We start from the raw sequence: 22,584 nt of genomic DNA on the forward strand, positions 1-22,584 counted from the left end.
AGCATTTCCAGGTCGATGCTTTATCCATTGCGCCACCACAGGTCAGGCCAATAAAAATATATTTTAATAAAAATATAATTACATACCGTATATATATTCAAACTGTATCACAATCGATCGAAACAATATTTAATTAACAGAATGAACTTGAAGGGGTTATACCACAAATAAAACAATTATTTCGCTTCACAAACAGCCTGGACACGTTTTCAGTTATCAACTGCAGCTATTGTCTATGCTACAATGCCACTTGACTCAGCACACTTGACCACAAAAATAAAGATTTGTTTGACCTTGAGTGTGCACTGGCAAACTCCACCTAAAAGAATTGTGGGCTTCACATCGCCTCTAAATGTCAAACAGTTCATATCGAGTACAGACGAGTACAAAAGTTGTAAATCTTTATAATGGAATTTTTTAAAAAAGAAGTATCATGAATCCATTTGACCAATTATTGGAAGTTAACACTAAATTAGAATTCTGCATATCACTATCTTCTTAAATATCTCAATTTCCAATAATCGAAGATGCTTCCGCTTCTGAGTAGCTGAGATTTTAAAGTAGCAGAGAATATTAAAAATTTAATCACGGGCCGCTAACTCATTTAGCGGGCTGGATCCAGCCGGCGGGTCGTATGTTGGCTCTGCCTGGGTTAGAGTATGGACCAGACCCTGAGGATAGCTCAGTTGATCCCAGCAGCTCAGCAACTCAGGTGCTAAAAATACCACGGTACTGGATTCTCACTGGGGTTGCTGGGTGTATCCCAGTTGGGGTGCATACAAGAGTCTGCTTCACTACCTCCCCTCCTCTCACCTTAAAAAAAATTATGGCCCTGGCCAGTTGGCTTAGTGGTGGAGTGTCGGCCTGGTGTGCGGGAGTCCCAGGTTCGATTTCCGGCCAGGGCACACAGGAAAAGCACCCATCTGCTTCTCCACTCCTCCCCCTCTCCTTCCTCTCTGTCTCTCTCTTCCCCTCCCGCAGCCAAGGCTCCATTGGAGCAAGGTTTGCCCGGGCGCTGAGGATGGCTCTGTGGCCTCTGCCTCAGGCGCTAGAATGGCTCTGATTGCGGCAGAGAGACGCCCCAGATGGGCAGAGCATCGCCCCCTGGTGGGCATGCCAGGTGGATCCCAGTTGGGTGCATGCGGGAGTCTGTCTGACTGCCTCCCCGTTTCCAGCTTCAGAAAAATACAAAAAAATATAGATAAAAGTTTTTCCGAATTTAATGTAAGCTTCCAGTCTTTACTCCCAAATACTTTATTTACAGTTTTGGCTCCTTCACATAATTACCTTTTGATGTTTAAGATTTGTCATTTTTAGCTTCAAAACAAATCATCTTTAAATTGTAAAAGGTATTCAATATGCAGAAATAAAAATCATTTTGAAATTAGTTGAGGTCAGTGTTCTTCTACTCTTTGGAATTGGTTTAAATGAATCTGGCACTCTTGTTGAATAGGAGTATGTGATAAGTGTATAAGCAGAATTCACTCATTCTGCTTGGATTTAGGGTAGATTCTAATCCCTAATTGTTCTGGCACATATCAATTACTACACAAAAATTCAAATGCTATGTCAAGTTGAAAACCTCAGAGAAAAGAGTTCTGTTTCCAAGAGAACAGTGATAGTTTAACGATGTAAAACTTTACCAAGACTTATATGGGCATTAAATTAATTAGTATTGTGATGCAAAACATTGAGGTTTACAGAAATGGCTGGACATTCCTTCTAACGTACATATAAATAGAATCATGGAAGCTTTTTGCATTACTTGTTTTATCGTCTCATAGCTTTAGTGAACCAAATGAAAACTGACTCTGTTCCAAGTCCCATCTTTTATCTTTAGATAAAATATATTCCTTTTTTCATGTGTCCATACTTCTTTTCTTTTCTTTATTTTTAGATATTTTTCCAAAACAAACTTTATTTAAATAAGGATAATAAAGATATTAATAACTCAAATATTGAATAATTAAGCTTTTGGTTGACTGAAGCCCATAATTCACCAAGACTATTTTATGGAAGCAGTATAAAACTACATTTGGTATTTTTCTCAGTTTCCTGGTATTCTTCAATCTTGTAAAAATTCAGAAAACTTTAATGACAGCTTGTTGAACAGCAATAAAATAAAATTATGTCCTTAGAAGTCAGTCTCTCACGAAAAAGACATTATAGCCAAGCTCTATCAAAGCCCCAGCCAGTAAGGTTCACAAAGGAATGAAAACATAGGACAGATTCATGATAGTAAACTGTTCCAGTTTAGCACAGAGTGCAAGGCAGAAGGCTAATTTAAGTAACATTGCAATGAGGTACCAAGTTGTTTTTTTTTAATATTGTGTGATCCATGTTGAGAGTCAAAGCCCGACTTACATCGCCTAGCCATTTTCACAATTAGCGTGACCAGAAGTATAGTATCAAATATCCAGACTAGAATAAATATGAGGAACCAGTTCCAAGATGCTTTCTCATCCAATTTCAACACCAACATGATCAAGAGGAGTAATGTGAAAAGCCAGGTGAGTAGTACTCTCTGAGCCAAGGACATTCTCATTTAAACAGTTTAAAGAGGCTGCTGCAGCGTCGAAAAATGGGAAATACACCTTTCTGGAGTTGAACGCTGTTCTTGCACGACAGGATCCACAGCGCACACAGAAGCCGGGTGCCGAACAGGTTTCCGTGCTTTTGGGGCTGGGAGTGTAAATGGGTGGGGGCGGGGAGGGTGGGGGCGGCGCAGCCCACCCAGGTTTCCGGAGGCCGGTAAAGGATGTCAGTTCGCCCGAGCCCTAGACTCACCTGGCAGCGCCACTGGCTGGTGAGTGGAGAGGAGCGCGAAGATCAGAAAATTCGCCGTTTTGGATCCTTGGCCTATTACACACTTTTCCCCCCATTAAATCCGGAACCCGACACATGATAATCAAGAAAAAGGTCTCAGTTCCGCCTCCCATACTTCTTTTCTTGAGTATGTTTGTGAGAGAAACAGAGAGAGGGACATATAGGGACAGACAGGAAAGGAGAGAGATGAGAAGCATCGACTCTTTGTTGCAGCACCTTAGTTCATTGATTGCTTCATATATGTGCCCTGAGTGGGGGGCTACAGTAGAGCTAGTGACTCCTTGCTCAAGCCAGCGAACTTGGGCTCAAGCCAGATAAAGCTCGTTCAAGCTAGATGAGCCTGCACTCAAGCCAGCAATCTCGGGGTTTTGAACCTGGGTCCTCCGCATCCTAGGCCAATGCTCTATCCACTGCGCAACTGCCTGGTCAGAGTGTGTCTATCCTTCTTAAGCCATAATTAAGGAAGTTATCTCTGAACCAATTTTGGATGTGTCTCTTCATCTTGTGTATGAAACTCCAGCAGATTTAATATTGGCTTTCATCATCCAGTCAAACCCTGCACATGCTCTTCAAACCCATCAAAGTTAGGATTCTCAACATTTTCTGTGATAATAAAATTAGTTTTGGAGTTAGCAGATTCAATGAAGACCTGTTTTTTCTTTGTCACATTGGCTGCCTAGATGCCATTTGGATTGGGTTTAGAAATGGGGAAATATAGATGTTTCTTGGCCCAAATCACTTAATACTAGAGTTGTAGAAGAGAGAACAAGATCACGAAGAGACTGGCTGTTGGCTGCAGAGTACCACCACTTGCCGTAGTGGTGGCATTTGCTGGACTTGGGGCAGGCAAGGTATTATGGGAGGGGTTACTGAAAAAGGGATACAGCAGTTGTTTGATTTGAATAAATCTGCATGGGTAGGAAGAGCAGCACCAGAAGCAACAGCCTCAACTGGAGCCTGGCTACCATCACTCGGCCCGTGTTCACTCTGTCAGTGTACCATGCATCTCACTGTATGCTTGAGTGCACAGAGAACTTCTGGCTCCAAGTGGGTGCAGGCAACGTTTAGTTTCTGATGTTTTACAGTGAATAGAGTTATCACTATTTAACTTTGTATCACTCTTTTTTAAACTGTCCTGTCTGATTTTGTTACACATCAAAAACATCAAATTTTTGGTTATTTTTCTACTGTTTAGATAGAGTTTCTAAAATTGGACTCACTGCAATAAATTGTTATCTTTTTCTGTTCCTTGGTTTCTCTATATTCAGTAGTTTCTTCTAGCACGGGGATTCAATAGTCAGAGATTTCCCAGGTTTTAAAATGATAAAATCCTCTTACAACAGTAATGCTGACTTCTTGGCCCAAAGGAAAAGGCTCTGAGTAAGGCCAAAAGGATATTTATACATTTTTGTTAACTTGAGAAAATACAGCAAAGAAAGAGAAAAGCCATTATATTACAAAACACTCAATAATTTCCAAGTGGTTAAGAACTGAGTACTTAGTACCTGAAATGTTGAGTTAGGGTTAAAAGAAATTAACTTTTTATATTTTGAAACCTGTAATTTAATATTATTCTGTTTATTTTAACTACTAGATCAGGGGTTTGGAAACTTTTTGGCTGAGAGAGCCATAAATGCCACATATTTTAAAATGTAATTCTGTGAGAGTCATACAACGGCCTGTGTACATTAAGCATTAGCCAATAAAAATTTAATGTTGTCCCAGAGGACAGCTGTAATTGGCTCCAGCCACCCACAGCCATGAACATGAGCGGTAGGAAATGAATGGATTGTAATACATGAGAATGTTTTATGTTTTTAACGTTATTATTTTTTTATTAAAGATTTGTCTGCGAGCCAGATGCAGCCATCAAAAGAGCCACATCTGACTCGCAAGCCATAGGTTCCCAACCCCTGTACTAGATAATGCTGTTTGTCAGTATAGATTTTGGTCATGTTTTAAAAATCATTTCATTCTCTAAAGGGCTTTAATATGCTGTTTTAGTGTTAATATTTCTCATATTGTAATTGAAAAAAGCAAAGTTCAAATTAGTGTGTATAGTCTATAATAAAGGAGAGAAATAGGCACATTAAAATATATAAAGTAGGCCCTGGCCGGTTGGCTCAGCGGTAGAGCGTTGGCTTGGCATGCGGGGGACCCGGGTTCGATTCCCGGCCAGGGCACATAGGAGAAGCGCCCATTTGCTTCTCCACCACCCCCCCTTCCTCTCTGTCTCTCTCTTCCCCTCCCGCAGCCAAGGCTCCATTGGAGCAAAGATGTCCCGGGCACTGGGGATGGCTCCTTGACCTCTGCCCCAGGCGCTAGAGTGGCTCTGGTCGCGGCAGAGCGACGCCCCGGAGGGGCAAAGCATCGCCCCCTGGTGGGCGTACTGGGTGGATCCTGGTCGGGCGCATGCGGGAGTCTGTCTGACTGTCTCTCCCCATTTCCAGCTTCAGAAAAATACAAAATATATATATATATATGAAGTAATTCTAGAAGGATACACGTGATTAGGTTCATAGGAAAAGATGAATGAGATGGATGGAGGCAAGGGTAAGAATGAGATCATTTTCTGAATACATTGGAGTTTTTTCAACCATGTAACTATATTGCCTATTCAAATCTTAATTTACTTTTTTAAAGTCTTGATTGAGCCTGACCAGGTGGTGGAGCAGTGGATAGACCATCGACCTGGGATAGTGAGGACCTAGATTGAAACACCAAAGTCGCTGGCTTCAACGCAGGGTCACCAGCTTAAGCATAGGATCATAGACATGATCCCATGGTCACTGGCTTGAGCCTAAAGATCACTGGCTTGAAGCCCAAGGTTGCTGGCTTGAGCAAGGGGTTAGTGGCTTTGCTAGAGCCCCCCCCCCCCATCAAGGCACATATGAGAAAGCAATCAATGAACAACTAAGGAGCTGCAATGAAGAACTGATGCTTCTCATCTCTCTCCCTTCCTGTCTGTCTGTTCCTATTTGTCCCTCTCTCTGTATGTCTCTGTCTCTCATACAAAAAAAGATTGTGTTGAATTCATTAAGGTGACATTGGTTTTTTAAATTACATAGGTTTCAAGTATGCAATTCTATAATACATCATCTGTATATTGCAAGGGTCTCAAACTCAACTCAGCATGTGGGTCGCAGAGCAAGATCACAGCCGTTCGGCAAATACAAGTAGGCCCCTAGGCTTACTTAATTTTATCCAAAATATTTTTAACTTCTTGGATTAGTCTGCGGGCCGCACAAAATTGTTTGGCGGGCCGCATGCGGCCCCCGGGCCGCGAGTTTGAGACCCCTGGTATATTGTATTGTGTGTTGAACGCCCAAAGTGAAGTCTTCTTCCATCACCATTTATCCCCCCTTTACCCTCTTCTCTGTCCCAGTTCCCCAACCTTCTTTTCCTTTTGCTAAACCTTAATATACTTTTAATTTGTCCTCTCATTCTAAACTTTTTGAAAATGGAATAAAATACAATTAATAGTGGCTCCTTTTTGTCATGATAAATTTTTCAACTGTTTACTCTGTTCATTTTTGTCTTATTCCCAATCTCCCCAGCCTCATTTGGGGATAAGGGCATCAGAAAGAGAAAACAGCAAGCCTATTTCTTTTTTCAGGGATTACCACTAAAATTATAATAAATTCTATTTCATTTAACCCTAAAAGGTGCCTTATATTTTGGGGAGTTCATTTCCCCCTGAAAAATGGGAGCTCACTTGAGACAGTATAGAGTTATTAAACAAACTTTGAAGCCGAAGCCATATCTGGGTTGGAATACAAAGTCTGTCACTTACTGGCTTTGTAGCCTTAGGCAAGTTACTTTGCTGAGCCTCAGTTATTATATGAAAAATAGAAATGATGATGTTAGTATTTAACTTAATGTTGTAAAGATCAAATAAAAGAGCATATTGTCATATACTTATTAGTTTCCCAATAAAGTTTGTGGTTGCTGGTGACCATTGTACTTAGTGTATCTCAGTTTCACCCTAATTGTTTATCCAGTTTAATTTATTCACCAGCTTTCATTTTTTAATTGTTATTGCTAGTTTTACATTCTTCATCTGAGTAATAGTTATCCTCCAGTCCCACTAATAATTTGTCTTCTTGGTTTTGGACCTTTTATGTCTCTCCTGGTGTATAATGACAAATCATTCCATATAATAATAAGCAGATAGTAATAGTCCAAGGCTAATTAACATTGAAAATAAGTGGCCATATAATTTTTTAGGAATACAGAGAGCCCTTTGGTGTGAGATTTTGGCCTTACTCTCTAGTATGTTCTACTTTCTTATCCTGATCACTTAGAATATTGAACCAGCAGTTCAGCCCTAGCCAGATGGCTTAGTTGGTTAAAGCATCGTCCCAAAGCACGGAAGTTGCTGGTTCAATTCCCTATCAGGGCACATACAGGAACAGATCCATGTTCCTTTCTCTCTTTCTCTTTCCCTTCCTTCTTCTCTTTGTAAAATCAATAAAACTTTTTTAATTGAAGCAGCAGTCAGAGTTAGACTTGTTTCATATGAATTAATCATAAATGTGTTCTTCAAATTCAAGAAATTGGTATGAAAAAGATCTCTTGAATAGTGTGTTTGTGGACAGATAGCAAATTAAAGAGAATTTGAATTAAAACATTTTCAATGGAAAATTTGTTCTTTATGTTTCCTTTGGTGCTATTTGCATGTGTTTTCTGGGCAGTTACATCCAGCTTTTATCACTGGTTTAGTTTTATTTGTTTTTGTTTTTGTTTTTTTGTTGTTGTTTTTTTATTTTTCTGAAGCTAGAAACCGGGAGAGACAGTCAGACAGACTCCCGCATGCACCCGACCGGGATCCACCCAGTACGCCCACCAGGGAGCGATGCTCTGCCCCTCCGGGGCGTCGCTCTGCCGAGACTAGAGCCTCTCTAGCGCTGGTTTAGTTTTTTAATTTGAATTACAAATTCAAGAAATTCTAGAAAAATGAATAATTGAAAAATGTGTGTCATAGAAAAGAGTTCGCAAGCATAAGAATTATCCATATTTGAAATAAGCCTATTGTATGTACTCAAGGAATTCAGAATATTTTTTACACCTCTTTATTTCTCTCCAAGCCTTCTAAAACTAAAAACTCCTCCAGCCCAAAAATACAGTTTTTTTTAAAACTAGAGAAGTAAGAATTTCAAGTTGTTTTAGTATGCTTGCACACAACTTAAATGATCTAGACATGAGTTGCTCTTAAAGACATCGTTTTTTCAAGTGAACATTTTTTTAGCACATACCATAATGATTAGATATTTTATTCTAGTTTGCATTATTTAAATTGATACAAATGATACTGTGATGCTTTTCTTGGTTTACTGTTTGGTAATTTTTAAAAAAGGAGAAAAAACACCAAAAAGAATTCTGAAAGTCTTTTTTTTTATCATATGGTAGTAGCATTAGCTTTATTCATTTTCTCTTTAATGAGATTATTTTTTTCTCCAGTAGGCTCTGTTTCATTTGTATAGGTTATTTTGGATTATCAAAATGCTTCTCTGCCCTGGCCGGTTGGCTCAGTGGTGGAGCGTTGGCCTGGCGTGCAGGGGTCCCGGGTTCGATTCCCGGCCAGGGCACATAGGAGAAGCGCCCATCTGCTTCTCCACCCCTCCCCCTCTCCTTCCTCTCTGTCTCTCTCTTCCCCTCCCTCAGTGAGGCTCCATTGGAGCAAAGATGGCCCGGGCGCTGGGGATGGCTCCTTGACCTCTGCCCCAGGCGCTGGAGTGGCTCTGGTCGCGGCGGAGCGACTCCCCGGAGGGGCAGAACATCGCCCCCTGGTGGGCATGCCGGGTGGATCCCGGTCGGCACATGCGGGAGTCTGACTGTCTCTCCCCGTTTCCAGCTTCAAAAAAATAAAAAAATTTTAAAAAAGAAAAAAAATACCTCTCTGATAACTGGAAGGAAGAAGTAGGAAGAATTTACATGAACCAGGAAAAAAAAACTAAAAAAAAGTCTGAATCGTGAATTTAGCAGCCTTTGTGTAAAAATTGAAAAATGCAATAGCTAAAGTAAAAAAAATAATTTTACCTTTTACAAAATCTGTCTTTCAGCATGAATGGGATTATAAATAGCTTTTATGCCTCAACTAAGCAAAATTGCAATAGAGTGCATTCTGAAAACCTAAAAAACATTTTGACAAGTTCTGTGGCTCAATATTGATTCTGTGTTTATTATGTATTAATGCTTCAAATATAAATTAAAAGATAATTTTTATATTAAGTGCAGAAAACATTGTTCCCACCCTTTTACTAAAGATAAGTCCTGTCACCTTAGGACATACCAGAAAGGTGTATACACACAGATTCTATTCACTGGAAAATGAAAGATCCTTGGAATTTTAGAAAAGAAATAAAAGCTTCTGATCCTCAGCTGGAAACAATTAAGTGATGCCTGACCTGTGCTGGCGCAGTGGATAAAGCGTCGACCTACAAATGCTGAGGTCGCCGGTTCGAAACCCTGGGCTTGCCTGGTCAAGGCACATATGGGAGTTGATGCTTCCAGCTCCTCCCCCCTTCTCTCTCTCTGTCTCTCTCTCCCTCTCTGTCTCTCTTTCTCCCTAAAAAAAGAAAAGAAAAAAGAAACAATTAAGTGGTGTTACAGGAAGATTAGTGTGCAGTGTTGGGAATCATAAACTATAAAATCAACCTTTACTTTTGTAATCCAGTATGACAAGTGATTGATAAGGTTGTGTTTCCATGATTGAAGGAGGCAAATCAGTCCTGCTGGGTTTTGCTTAAATTTTCTTCTGTTTGTTTTTTGTATGTTGTTATAAAATATCATGACCCTTTCTCCACCTTTATAATGTGGCTTTCTTTTTCTTTCTAAGAATGTCAAAAAGAATTAAATGTTACTTTACATCCCACTGCTTGGCTAGGAAGTAAAGGATATCCATGTAACATTCATTACTAGAGATAATTATATGGAAATAAAGGAGTAATATTTTATTAACTCTGATTCTACACAGTTAACTAAACACTTTTTTCACATTATTTAAAAGTAATAGTTAACCAGTTCTCATTTCTTATACCTTTATCTCTGTTTTATGATTCTTACTATGTTGTATACCTGAAACTAATACATAGTATTGTATGCCAACTATATTAATTTTTTTAAAAATCTGAATTCTCACTTTTAGTAACGTAAATATACTAGTTTTTTTTTAATTTGTCTATGGTAATAGAGTACAAATTAAGACTAGTAAGTGTTAAAAGGGAAACGTATTGGCAGTAAAGAAGGAAAATCATCACATTTTAAAAATTGTTTTAATTCATTTCCAGAAGTAAGTAATAAAAGACAAATTTTAAAACAAATTTTATATACCTTACATAAAAAATTTACTTTTTTAAATAAAAAAGTTTTATTTTATTTTATTTTTTTAATTTATTCATTTTGGAGAGGAGAGAGAGAGAGAAAGGGGGAGAGCAAGAAGTATCAATTCCCATATGTGCCTTGACCAGGCAGGTCCAGGGTTTTGAACCAGTGACCTCAGCGTTCAAAAATTTAAAGTGTAGCCTGACCTGTGGTGGCGCAGTGGATAAAGCATCGACCTGGAAATGCTGAGGTTGCCGGTTCAAAACCCTGGGCTTGCCTGGTCAAGGCACATATGGGAGTTGATGCTTCCAGCTCCTCCCCCTTCTCTCTCTCTGTTTCTCTCTCTCCCTCTCTCTCTCTCCTCTCTAAAAATGAATAATAAATAAAATTTTAAAAAAAACAAAAAAAAAATTTAAAGTCTAATTACAAGCACTTGAATTTGTAAATGGAAATGAGGCAGGATAATAAGAAGCTAAGAAAATTTTTTGGCTAATGGAATGGGGAAACAGATAGATGATTCAAACTGGCCCTGACTCTCCTGCTTCCTCCCTTGCCCATCCACTCCTCCCTTTAGCATTAAGCTCCCAGGATAATAAGGATCTGGTCAGCATCAAATAATCTTAGGAACAAAGCCTTGAGTCTGTTGATCACAGAGACAGTTTTGGTCAAGGTAGAGATAACATCGAGGCCTCAGTGTGTTCAGCTCCAGACCCAGAAAAGCAGCAAAACCAGAAATGATGCCATGGCTGACATCAGGACCAGATGAAATAACCAGTGACCTTCAACCCCGTAGCTGAACAATCAGTAGAGACCAGGACTCTGACACTATATGCCCATTTTGATGAATCAGCATATTAAAAGACACTTGAAAAGTTGATAACTGTTCTGTTGAGACCCTCCCCTGTGACTTTTCCTAAAATTCCTACCTTCAGAAAACAGATAAAATCCCTTAAGACAAAAGACCTAGCACATACTCTCCCTGGAGCACACCCATGCCTTTCCTCTCCCCTTTCACCCCTCACGTATCTTTGCTTTCTTCCTTCTAAGATCTAAAGGTCTCCAAGACACTTGTAACCAGGGGAGCAACAGGCAGCAGCACCTCATACTGGGCTAACCCCTTGAACTTGTCACCAAAGACCCTTTTTGCTTCTAATTTATTTCATGAGTCCACACTGACTAACTGGCTTACTTCTTCAGCCTCTGTGACTTTCTAAAAGGCTAAGGCAGCTAGCTCTCTGAGGAGACCACTGAAATCTTCTCCTTGAGTGTTCATTCATTTTGTATGCTAAATAAACTTCCTCTTTTGCAAGAGTTCTTGGATCTGAATTCTTTCTTTGACAAACTCAAGAACTGAGAGCCAACATCACTGGTAACAGAAAGATTTAATTATATGATTTACATGTGTTTATGTCAAAATTTGCCATGTTTTTAAAATGTGTTAGTGTTTCTAGATATACAATTTATAAAGAATTGATATTTTTTTTATAATGGATCATGATAACAATCGTCTCTGTGAATATAGTATTGTTTTATTTTATTTTATTTTGTGGCAGAAACAGGGAGAGTAAGACATGAGAGAGTCAGAGAGAGGGACAGACAGACAGGAAGGGAGAGAGATGAGAAACATCAATTCTTCGTTGTGGCACCTTAGTTGTTCATTGATTGCTTTCTCATATGTACCTTGACCGTGGGGCTACAGCAGACTGAGTGACTCCTTGCTCAAGCCAGCAACCTTGGGCTCAAGCTTGTGAGTCTTGCTCACACCAGATGAGCCCACACTCAAGCTGGAGACCTCGGGGTCCCAAACCCAGGTCCTCCGCGTCCCAGTCCAATGCTTTAGCCACTGTGCCACCGCCTGGTCAGGTGAAAATAATATTATATTACAGATTAGAGCTAGATATGTTGGTATATTTTCATTATTTAATTTCTGTTTAGTTGCTCAAGGGTTCTCTAAGGAAAAGACGTTGAATATCACTGTTTGAGAGGTAAATCTTAAGGTAACAACTTGGTACCTTGTTTAAAAAAATCTTTGGGGAACATCTTGCTTCCTGGCATGTCATCAGTTTGGTTCAAATAAATTCAAACTCTTATAAAAATTGCTTTAAAATAGCCTGACCTGTGGTGGCGCAGTGGATGGAGCATAGACCTGGAATGCTGAGGTCGCCGGTTCAGAACCGCGGGCTTGCCCAGTCAAGGCACATGTGGGAGTTGATGCTTCATGCTCCTCCTCCCTTCTCTCTCTCTCTCTCTCTCTCTCTCTCTCTCTCTTCTCTAAAATGAATAAATAATTTAAAAAAAATTGCTTTAAAATAAAAATAAAATAAAAATTAATCATCTTTTGTTCTGAAGAATTGAAGAACTGAAGATTATTGAATTTTAATTCAGAATGTAGATTATTCTTTTCTTTATAATTAAATGTGTAGCAAAACTGTTTGAGTGAGACTTCATGGAAAAGAGCTTTTCTTTTCTTTCTCCAAATCTAGCCAGAAAGATGATTCACTGACTTCCATTTTCAAAACATTACAGTCAAGAAGGCCTTTCTAAGGCCTAATTTTCATTCCCTGTGAGGTATATAAACAAAGATTATTATTCTCATTTTATATAGTTGAGAAACTAAAACTCAGAAATATTAAATGAATTTGCTTAGGATTTGTTATAGCTAATAAGTTGTTATAATTCAGATATAATTATTCAGGCTAATGTGTTTAGCCTGTTACTGTTTAATATTTTTAGTTGTAAGTCATGGTTCTCTAAATTTATTTTTATATTTACCTTGCAAATTTAGTCATTTAATTGGGATCCTTTTTACTCACTGTCTTTAGGTCATATTGCCAGCTAACTGGATGGAGAACAAAATTGGTTTAATTTCCTCATGTAAATACAGCTTTGGGCCTCATAATTTTACAACTGTTGTTAGTTTACATATTAAGAAGAAAACCAGCCTGACCAGGCGGTGGCGCAGTGGATAAAATGTTGGACTGGGATGCGAAGGACCCAGGTTCGAGACCCTGAGGTCGCCAGCTTGAGCACGGGCTCATCTGGTTTGAGCAAAGCTCACCAGCTTGGACCCAAGATCACTGGCTTGAGTAAGGCGTTACTCAGTCTGCTGTAGCCCCGGGGTCAAGGCACATATGAGAAAGCAATCAATGAACAACTAAGGTGTCGCAACAAAAAACTAATGATTGATGCTTCTCATCTCTCTCCATTCCTATCTGTCCCTATCTATCCATCTCTCTGACTCTCTCTCTCTCTGTCTCTGTAAATAAAAAAAAAGAAGAAAACCAAATTTATGGGTTGAGCAATTAACCTTATTGGGTGGTATGAATGATTCTAATAAAGTTAATATATAATTACTTAATGTTTTAATCATGATAGTGCTGAGTTCTGTGGCCATATATCCTTCTTACATCTGCTAATAGGTATATGTTATGTAGTGTTGATTAAAAGACAAAAATGTAATAAATTGATTCTTCTTGTTAATTTTTGCCTAGAAGAATTGTAAAGCTCTATACTTTTTATACTAAACATACTAATCGCCATTTCATTTTATAGCCGCTTCTTCATAATAGTTTCATAAGTTTTGCTTGCAAAGCTGGATATTGAATACTTTTCCCCTTAAATTTTACAGTCTGACAGCTTTCTAAATCAAAGTAATAGTTCTCTGATTCATAAATATGATTTCACTGAAATCAGACTATCTTTAGTATATCTTGAAATTGTAGAATTTTCAGTATAAATCTAATTAAGCCTCTCATGCTCTTGTACAAGCTGTCACTTCCAGGAATGGAGGTAGTAATTAAAAATACTAAATTTGTATAATGACCCTTCAATTTTCAAAATTTACAGCAATCTTGAGTCCATTTTATGCTAAATACTAAGACCAGTTCTTGAATGTAGTTACCTTACAGTCTTTTGTTAGTGTAGCTTTTATTTGCAAACAGTTGAAACAATAGCAAGTGATAAAATGATGTTGCTAATTTGTCAGGGAGAAAATGTTTGAGAATTGTCTTTTAAAAACTAATCAAAGGCCTGACCAGGCGGTGGCTCAATGGATAGAGCTTTGGCCTGAGGCACTGAGAACCCAGGTTCAAAACCCCAAAGGTCACTGGCTTGAGCCCAAAGATGGCTGGCTTGAAGCCCAAGGTCGCTGGCTTGAGCAAGGAATTACTAGCTCAGCTGGAACCCCCATCCAAGGCACATATGGGAAAGCAATCAATGAACAACTAAGAGCCACAACTATGAGTTGATGCTTCTCATCTCTCTCAATTCCTGTCTGTCTGTCCCTGTCTCTCTCTCTAAAAAAGAAAAGTAATCAAGGAATATTGCCATTTTACTTCCATTTCCTCTAGTATATAAATTCATATTTTTATGTTATATTTCTAATCTTACTCAACTTCTGGTCAGTGTCTGTAAACTATAAATATTATTTCTCTAACATTGAGAATATTTAGTAAGAAAACTACTTAATGAGTATCCTTTACTACCAATTTTATTACTAGTAATTTTCAAAGATTTTTTTGAATATCAGAATAAGTTCTGTAAACATGAAATTATATTGGTTTTGCTTTCTAATGTCATCCAGGAATACGTGATACATATTTCTTGTGAAAGGTAGGAAAAAAATATATTTAAACATGTAATTCTTTAAAGTACTTGTAATAAAACAAACATTTTCTTTAGGTGTATAGATAAACACTGGATAGTTGCCCACAAACTGTTAAAGATTGTACCCTTGTTGTAGGTTGCCCCAGAAGAATTTAAGACAAGCATTGGCCGTGTGAATGCATGCTTGAAAAAGACTCTTCCAGTCAATGTGAAATGGCTGCTGTGTGGTTGTCTCTGCTGTTGTTGCACACTGGGTTGCAGCTTGTGGCCTGTTATTTGTCTCAACAAAAGAGTAAGTAACTATTTTATTGTATAATAAGAACTAATATTTATTAAACACTTGCTGTGTGCCAGGTATGTTGCATGATTTATTTATTTCTCATAACAATCTTACTCATTCTAAAGATAAACTCAGGGACAGAGAGATTAAGTCATTTGTCCAAAGTTTATCAACACTTTATAACTTAATATGACTTTCCATCATTTTAAATAAATGCATTATTAGTAGAGTAATTAAATAAATAAATCTACTTATTTTTATAAAACCCAAAGCTGTGATTTAAAGTATTTCCAAGCTACATGTATACAGGAGAGATTCTTCTGATATGAAGAAATGCAGAAGTGAGAGCAAACTACAATGTTTGTGGGAGGCTGCAGTGCTGCTGAGTTTTGAACATGTTGAAACAATATTTTAACATGACATTACTAGTTAAGTCACTAATTTAAGACTATTATCTCAATCTCACTTTCTTTAAAATGTTATTACAGTCTATGAATGTTTCCCCCCCAGTGGAAAGGTATCTTTAAACTTTTTAAATGACGCCGATGAGAAAAATTAATTCATTTGACCTGAATTTCTTTTCCCTGTACTACATTAATGATTTCAATTAAACTTATAAATAATAATTAACCTGAACCATATTCAAAATCACAGCACTTTCTGATTGTATAACCAGTGGTGCAGTTGTTTCATAAAGACCAAAAAGTTTTGGCCCTGGCCGGTTGGCTCAGCGGTAGAGCGTCGGCCTGGCGTGCGGGGGACCCGGGTTCGATTCCCGGCCGGGGCACATGGGAGAAGCGCCCGTTTGCTTCTCCACCCCCACCCCCTCCTTCCTCTCTGTCTCTCTCTTCCCCTCCCGCAGCCAGGGCTCCATTGGAGCAAGGATGGCCCGGGCGCTGGGGATGGCTCCTTGGCCTCTGCCCCGGGCGCTGGAGGGGCTCTGGTCGCGGCGCGGCGACGCTCCGGAGGGGCGGAGCGTCGCCCCTGGTGGGCGTGCGGGGTGGATCCCAGTCGGGCGCATGCGGGAGTCTGTCCGACTGTCTCTCCCCGTTTCCAGCTTCAGAAAGATACAGAAGGGGAAAAAAAAAAAAAAAAGACCAAAATGTTTTGAAGAAATACTCAATTTCTCCTTCCCATCTTTCTCCTGCTGTCCTTACAGTCTACTTTAAAATAACAACAACAAGGCCTGACCTGTGGTGGCGCAGTGGATAAAGCGTCGACCTGGAAATGCTGAGGTTGCCGGTTCGAAACCCTGGGCTTGCCTGGTCAAAGCACATATGGGAGTTGATGCTTCCAGCTCCTCCCCCCTTCTCTCTCTCTGTCTCTCCCTCTCCTGTCTAAAATGAATAAATAAAAAATAAAGAAAAAATTAAAAAAAACAACAACAAATAATAAAATACTGCCATCCCTATGACTTTTTGAATAGAAAAGTTAAACATTGTATTGATTCCCTTGGTAACTATCGGTAGGTCAGAGACTTACTTTCAATAGAGCTGAGCCTGACCTGGGGTGGCACAGTGGATAAAGCATCAACCTGGCATGCTGAGGTCGCCATTTCCAAACCCTGGGCTTGTCTGGTCAAGGCACATACGAGAGTTGATGCTTCTCACTCCTCCCCACCCCCCTGTCTCTCTCTTTCTCTCTTCTCCTCTCTCTAAAATAAATAAATAAAATATTTTAAAAAGACATTATTAAATGGAGCTTAGCTTATTATTTATTAAAGCATGTACGTACAGTATTCTCAAATGACTTTCTGTAAGTTAAAAATGACAGCAAATTTATTTCACTAATTGTCATATCTTTCTAAAAGTTACAAATCAGTAAGTCCTATCCATCCCCATTATTTTTAAAGCCTCAGTGTACATTAATTTTTTAAGACTTCTTAAATTTATTTTAGAGAGAAGAGAGAGAGAGAGAAGAGGGGGTAGAGCAGGAAGCATTCACTCTCATATGTGCCTTGATCAGGCAAGCCCAGGGTTTTGAACTGGTGACCTGAGAATTCCAGGTCGATGCTTTATCCACTGCATCACCACAGGTCAGGCTTCAATGTGCATTAATTATATTTGGATTTTTTTTTTCTGAAGCTGGAAACGGGGAGAGACAGCCAGACAGACTCCCGCATGCGCCCAACCAGGATCCACCCGGCATGCCCACCAGGGGGTGATGCTCTGCCCCTCCGGGGCGTCGCTCTGCGGCGACCAGAGCCACTCTAGCGCCTGGGGCAGAGGCCAAGGAGCCATCCCCAGCGCCGGGGCCATCCTTGCTCCAATGGAGCCTTGGCTGCGGGAGGGGAAGAGAGAGACAGAGAGGAAGGAGGGGGTGGGAGCGGAGAAGCAAATGGGTGCTTCTCCTATGTGCCCTGGCTGGGAATCGAACCCGGGTCCCCCGCACGCCAGGCCGACGCTCCACCGCTGAGCCAACCGGCCAGGGCCTTATATTTGGATTTTTCATCACACAAATACAATTTCAATTTCTTCAGTAAGAACAGATTTTATTTCATTTTATTATTATTTAATGTCTTTATTCTGGTGGACTGTTTACTCTTTGCTTATTTATTAACACCTTCACCAAAGGCCTTGAAATAAAGAAAAGCAATTTTTTCATCATATAATTTTACTATAAGCACTTCTGATAGAATAATATTCAATGGAAAATTATATTGTTAATGATGCTGCAATTTCTCCCTATTCCCCATTAATTTGGTTAATGAAGAATTCACATTGAAGTTGAGGTGTCAGTATATTCATTCTTACATCACTAATCTGTCCATGTTTTTAAAGATTTTATTTATTAATTGTTTTTTTGTTGGGGTTTTTTTTTTTTTTTTTTTTGTATTTTTCTGAAGCTGGAAACGGGGAGAGACAGTCAGACAGAATCCCGCATGCGCCCGACTGGGATCCACCTGGCACGCCCACCAGGGGCGATGCTCTGCCCACCAGGGGGCGATACTCTGCCCCTCCAGGGCGTCGCTCTGCCGCAACCAGAGCCACTCTAGCGCCTGGGGCAAAGGCCAAGGAGCCATCCCCAGCGCCCGGGCCATCTTTGCTCCAATGGAGCCTTGGCTGCGGGAGGGGAAGAAAGAGACAGAGAGGAAGGAGCGGGGGGGGGGGGGGGGGGGGAGAAGCAAATGGGAGCTTCTCCTATGTGCCCTGGCCGGGAATCGAACCCGGGTCCCCTGCACGCCAGGCCGACGCTCTACCGCTGAGCCAACCGGCCAGGGCCTTATTTATTAATTTTACGCAGAGAGGATGTAAGGGAGGAACAAGAAGTAGTTGTTTCACACTATAGCTATTTATTGGTTGCTTGTTGTGTGTGCCTTAATGTTCCAGGTTGGCACTCTATCCACTGAGCCATCACAGGCCAGGTGCTAATCTGTTGATTTTTTTTTTTTAAGTTTATATTTTCAAACTGTCATTCTATGGACCAGCCAACATTGTTTTTAAACCTTCGAATCAATTAAAAATTGGAATACTCAAAATAAAATTTGAAACATTCTAACCTGTCTTCTAAAAATGTAATGATCTGGCAGTACTGGACCCACATGTTTGTATTTCAGCAATTGGCTCTACCTGAGTGGCAGCTGCTCCTTTTAATAGGTCGTGTCGTCTCTGGCTCAGCACAAAATCATTGAGCATTTACATTATCTGCCTTACTTTGTATTCTTTATAGTTTTGGCCCTTGATTTTGTACATGCTATGTTGTTATCACAGCAGACATTCAGTAAGCATATACTAGTAAACTTCTGCAAGATACTATTTTTTCTGGAGCCTCAGTTTCCTTACCTACAAAATTGAGGTATTACTTTTAAGATTTTCGCTGCTTTTTCATCCAAATGGAGAAATAAAAATGAAAATACAACAATTTAAGAATCTTTATGCCTTCACTATTGCTTTATAATCTGTATAGATCAGTGATTTTCAACTGGGTGTGCCACAAGGGTTTTTAAAAGGTGTGCTACCTGACTAGTCAGAGATACTGACCTCTTTCCCCTTAAATTGTCAAATAAAAAAAATAACAACCAACACAACAATAGTCTTCTGGTGTGAATGATTCAAAATTATATATATATATATATATATATTCTTTTTTTAGTGAGGAAGAGAGAGAGACAGGCAGACAGACAAGGACAGACAGACAGGAAGGTAGAGAGATGAGAAGCATCAGTTCTTCACTGCAGCAACTTAATTGTTCAGCGATTGCTTTCTCTTATGTGCCCTGACTGGGGGACTACAGCAGAGCAAGTGACCCCTTGCACAAGCCAGCAACCATGAAGTTGTATCTATGATCCCACGCTCAAGCCAATGACCCAGTGCTCAAGCTGATGAGCCACACTCAAGCTGGCGATCTCGGAGTTTCGAACCTGAGTACTCAGCATCCTAGGCCAGTGCTCTATTCACTGCGCCCCCGCCTGATCAGGCATACATATTTTTCTTGTAAGATCAGTAAAAAATAGATTTTTGGTTGTCACAGAATTTTAGCAATTAGTTCATGTGTGCCATAAGATGAAAAGATTGAAAATCTTTTATATAGGACTATAATAATTTAATTGGAAAGATGATCAGCATTCATATACCCTAAATCTCTTAACTTTTTTTTAACTTTTTTTTTAATTTTATTTATTCATTTTAGAGAGGAGGGAGGGAGGAAGGGAGGGAGGGAGAGAGAGAGAGAGAAAGAAAGAGAGAAAGGGGGGAGGAGCAGGAAGCATCAACTCCCATATATGCCTTGACCCGACAAGTGCAGGGTTTTGAACCAAAACCGCCGACCTCAGTGTTCCCAGGTTGACGCTTTATCCACTGTGCCACCAGAGGTCAGGCTCTCTTAACTTTTTACAGCTGTAGAAACTGAGATCCAGAGCGGTGAAGGGACTTTACAAGTGTCACACAGTAAATGGCACAACCAGGAAAATAATTCTTCTTACAGGCAGCAGGCCTGGCCAGATAACTCAGTTAGGAATAACTCAGTTGGTTAGAGCATCTTCCTGAAGCACAGAGGTTGCCTGATCAGGGCACGTACAAGAACAGATTGATGTTCCTCTCTCTCTCTCAAATAAATAAATAAGCATTAAAAAGAAAAAAACAGGCAGCAGGCCAGATAGTTTGCCATTCTGCTCCAGCCAGCTCTAATGAGGTATCTAGCTTAGTCATGTCTGTTTCTCCACAAGTTAAAATGGAAATAATACTACTCTGCCCTGTCTTACAAGGTTGCTGTGTGAACTAGTGGTTGTAAAATGTATCCAAGAAAAGAACTTCTATATAAACAGTTTGAATTATGAATATGTTTTTTAGCTAGTATACTTACTGGACATTTTTTTCTAGTCAATTAGGTGGAAGAAAAGAAATATACACCAGGGTGCCCTGAGCTACTCCTTAGTCTCTCTTAGCTCTGGTCAGATTCTATGGCTACATGATATATGAAATGAAGGTTTTTATTTACCTGTTTTTACATTTACCACTGAAATAACAGTGATCTTATATTCAATTTTCAGGCCTCATCATACCACCATCCTTAAATTTGAAATAACTTTTAACCTTTACCTTTTTTACTATAATATTTGCTAAATTGAGAGTGATGTTCAGAGGTAAAGGACTATTTTCTTTCAGTCTCAAAACATGAGTAGGTTTTATTCCTTTTCTTATGATTTCTGGTTTCATTCCATTGCTATTGGAGAAAATAGTATAATTTTAATATCTTCAAATTTCTTGAGGCTTGTTTAGTGACAAGTTTGTTGTTCTTTCTCAATATTACTGAGAATATACAGGTTTTTTGTGGTTCCATATAAATTTTTGGATTCTTTTTTTAAATTCTGGGAAATACACCATTGGTATTTTAGCAGAGGTTGTATTGAATCTATAGATTGTGTTGAATTTATAGTTTACTTTGGGTAGTGTGGACATTTTAATGATGCTATTTCTTATCCATAAATACAATATATGCTTCTATTTATTTGTATCTTCTTTGATTTTTTTTTCTTTAATGCCTTATAGTTTTTCAAGTAGTTATTTTACCTCCTTGGTTAAATGTACTCCTAGGTATTTTTTTTTTGGTGTGATTGTAAATGGGATTATTTTCTCAGGTTCCCTTTCTGATATTTCATTATTGATGTATAGAAATGGGCCCTTGCAAGGTGTCTCAGTGGACAGAGTATTGACCTGGCACACCGAGGTCAAGGGATTGATTCCCAGTCAAGACACATGAGAAGCAACCAATGAATGCACAACTAGATGGAAGAAGAAGTTGGTGCTTCTTTCTCTGTCTCTCCTTCCACCCCAAATCAATGAAAAAATATTTTAATGGAACTGATTTTTGTATATTTACTTTATATCCTGCTACTTTACTGAATTTATCAGTTCTAGTAGTTTTGTGGTAGAATCTTTAGGGTTTTCTATGTACAGTATCATGTCATCAGCAAATAATGACAGTTTTACTTCTTTTCCAATTTGGATTCCTTTTATTTCTTCTTGTCTGCTTGCTGTGGCTAGAACTTCCAGTACTATGTTGAATAAGAGTGGTGAAACTGGACATCACAGTCTTGTTCCTGATCTTAAAGAAAATGTCTTTAGCTTTTCTTTGTTCAGTATGACATTAGTTATGTGTTTGTCATAGATGGCCTTTATTATGTTGAGGTATGTTCCCTGTAATCCCACCTTGCTGCGAGGTTTGTTTTTGTTTTGGGGTTTTTGGGGGGGGGGTTTTGTATTTTTCCGAAGCCAGAAATGGGGAGGCAGTCAGACAGACTCCGTCATGCTCCCGACCAGGATCCACCCGGCACACCCACCAGGGGCAATGCTCTGCCCATCCGGGACGTCGCTCTGTTGCGACCAGAGGCACTCTAGTGACTGAGGCAGAGGCCACAGAGCCATCCTTAGCGCCCGGGCCAACTTTGCTCCAATGGAGCCTGGGCTGTGGGAGGGGAAGAGAGAGACAAGGAGGAAGGAGAGGGGGAGGGGTGGAGAAGCAGATGGGCGCTTCTCCTGTGTGCCCTGGCCGGGAATTGAACCCGGGACTTCTGCATGCCAGGCCGACGCTCTACCACTGAGCCAACCGGCCAGGGCTTGCTGAGAGTTTTGATCATAAATGGGTGCTGGATTTTATCAAATGCTTTTTCTACAACTATTGAAATGATCATGTGTTTTTATCTTTCATTTTGTCTGTGTGATGTATTACGTTCATTGATTTGTAGGTATTATACCAACCTTATATCTTTACAATAAATCCCACTTAATGGTGTATGATCTTTTTAATGTATTGCTGGATCCCATTTGCTAATATTCTTTTCAGGAAGTTTGCATTTATGTCCACGAAGGATATTGATGTGTGTGTGTGTGTGTGTGTGTGTGTGTGTGTGTGTGTGTGTATATATATATATATATATATATTTTATTTTATTTATTTTATTTTTTTTTTTTTGTAAAATCTTTGTCCAGTTTTGTAATCAGGATAACACTGGCTTCATCAAATGAGCTTTGGAGACTTCCCTCCTCTTAAATTTTTGGAAATAGTTTGAGAAGGATAGGTCTTAATTCTTTGAATGTTTGGTAAAATTCAGT

The 22,584-nt window shown here is 39.4% G+C and overlaps 1 protein-coding gene and 1 pseudogene across 2 annotated transcripts in view; one reads left to right on the forward strand and one right to left on the reverse strand.

The window, feature by feature from the left end:
- The window catches only part of CHIC1 (cysteine rich hydrophobic domain 1), a 72,120-nt gene that overhangs the window by 13,708 nt on the left and 35,828 nt on the right, over nt 1-22,584 (forward strand). The window contains exons 3-4 of one of the 2 annotated variants that reach the window (XM_066248891.1): nt 14,891-15,046; nt 16,194-16,291. In XM_066248891.1, the coding sequence (XP_066104988.1) occupies nt 14,891-15,046; nt 16,194-16,208 (171 nt within the window). In that variant the 3' untranslated portion in view covers nt 16,209-16,291. Of the gene's footprint in view, nt 1-14,890; nt 15,047-16,193; nt 16,292-22,584 lie in introns of those variants that run through there. The other variant, XM_066248890.1, reaches the window with a different exon arrangement.
- On the reverse strand, nt 2,057-2,545 carry LOC136317453 (transmembrane protein 60-like; annotated as a pseudogene).

The sequence above is a fragment of the Saccopteryx bilineata genome, chromosome X (assembly GCF_036850765.1).
Source record: "Saccopteryx bilineata isolate mSacBil1 chromosome X, mSacBil1_pri_phased_curated, whole genome shotgun sequence".
Lineage (NCBI taxonomy): Eukaryota > Metazoa > Chordata > Mammalia > Chiroptera > Emballonuridae > Saccopteryx > Saccopteryx bilineata.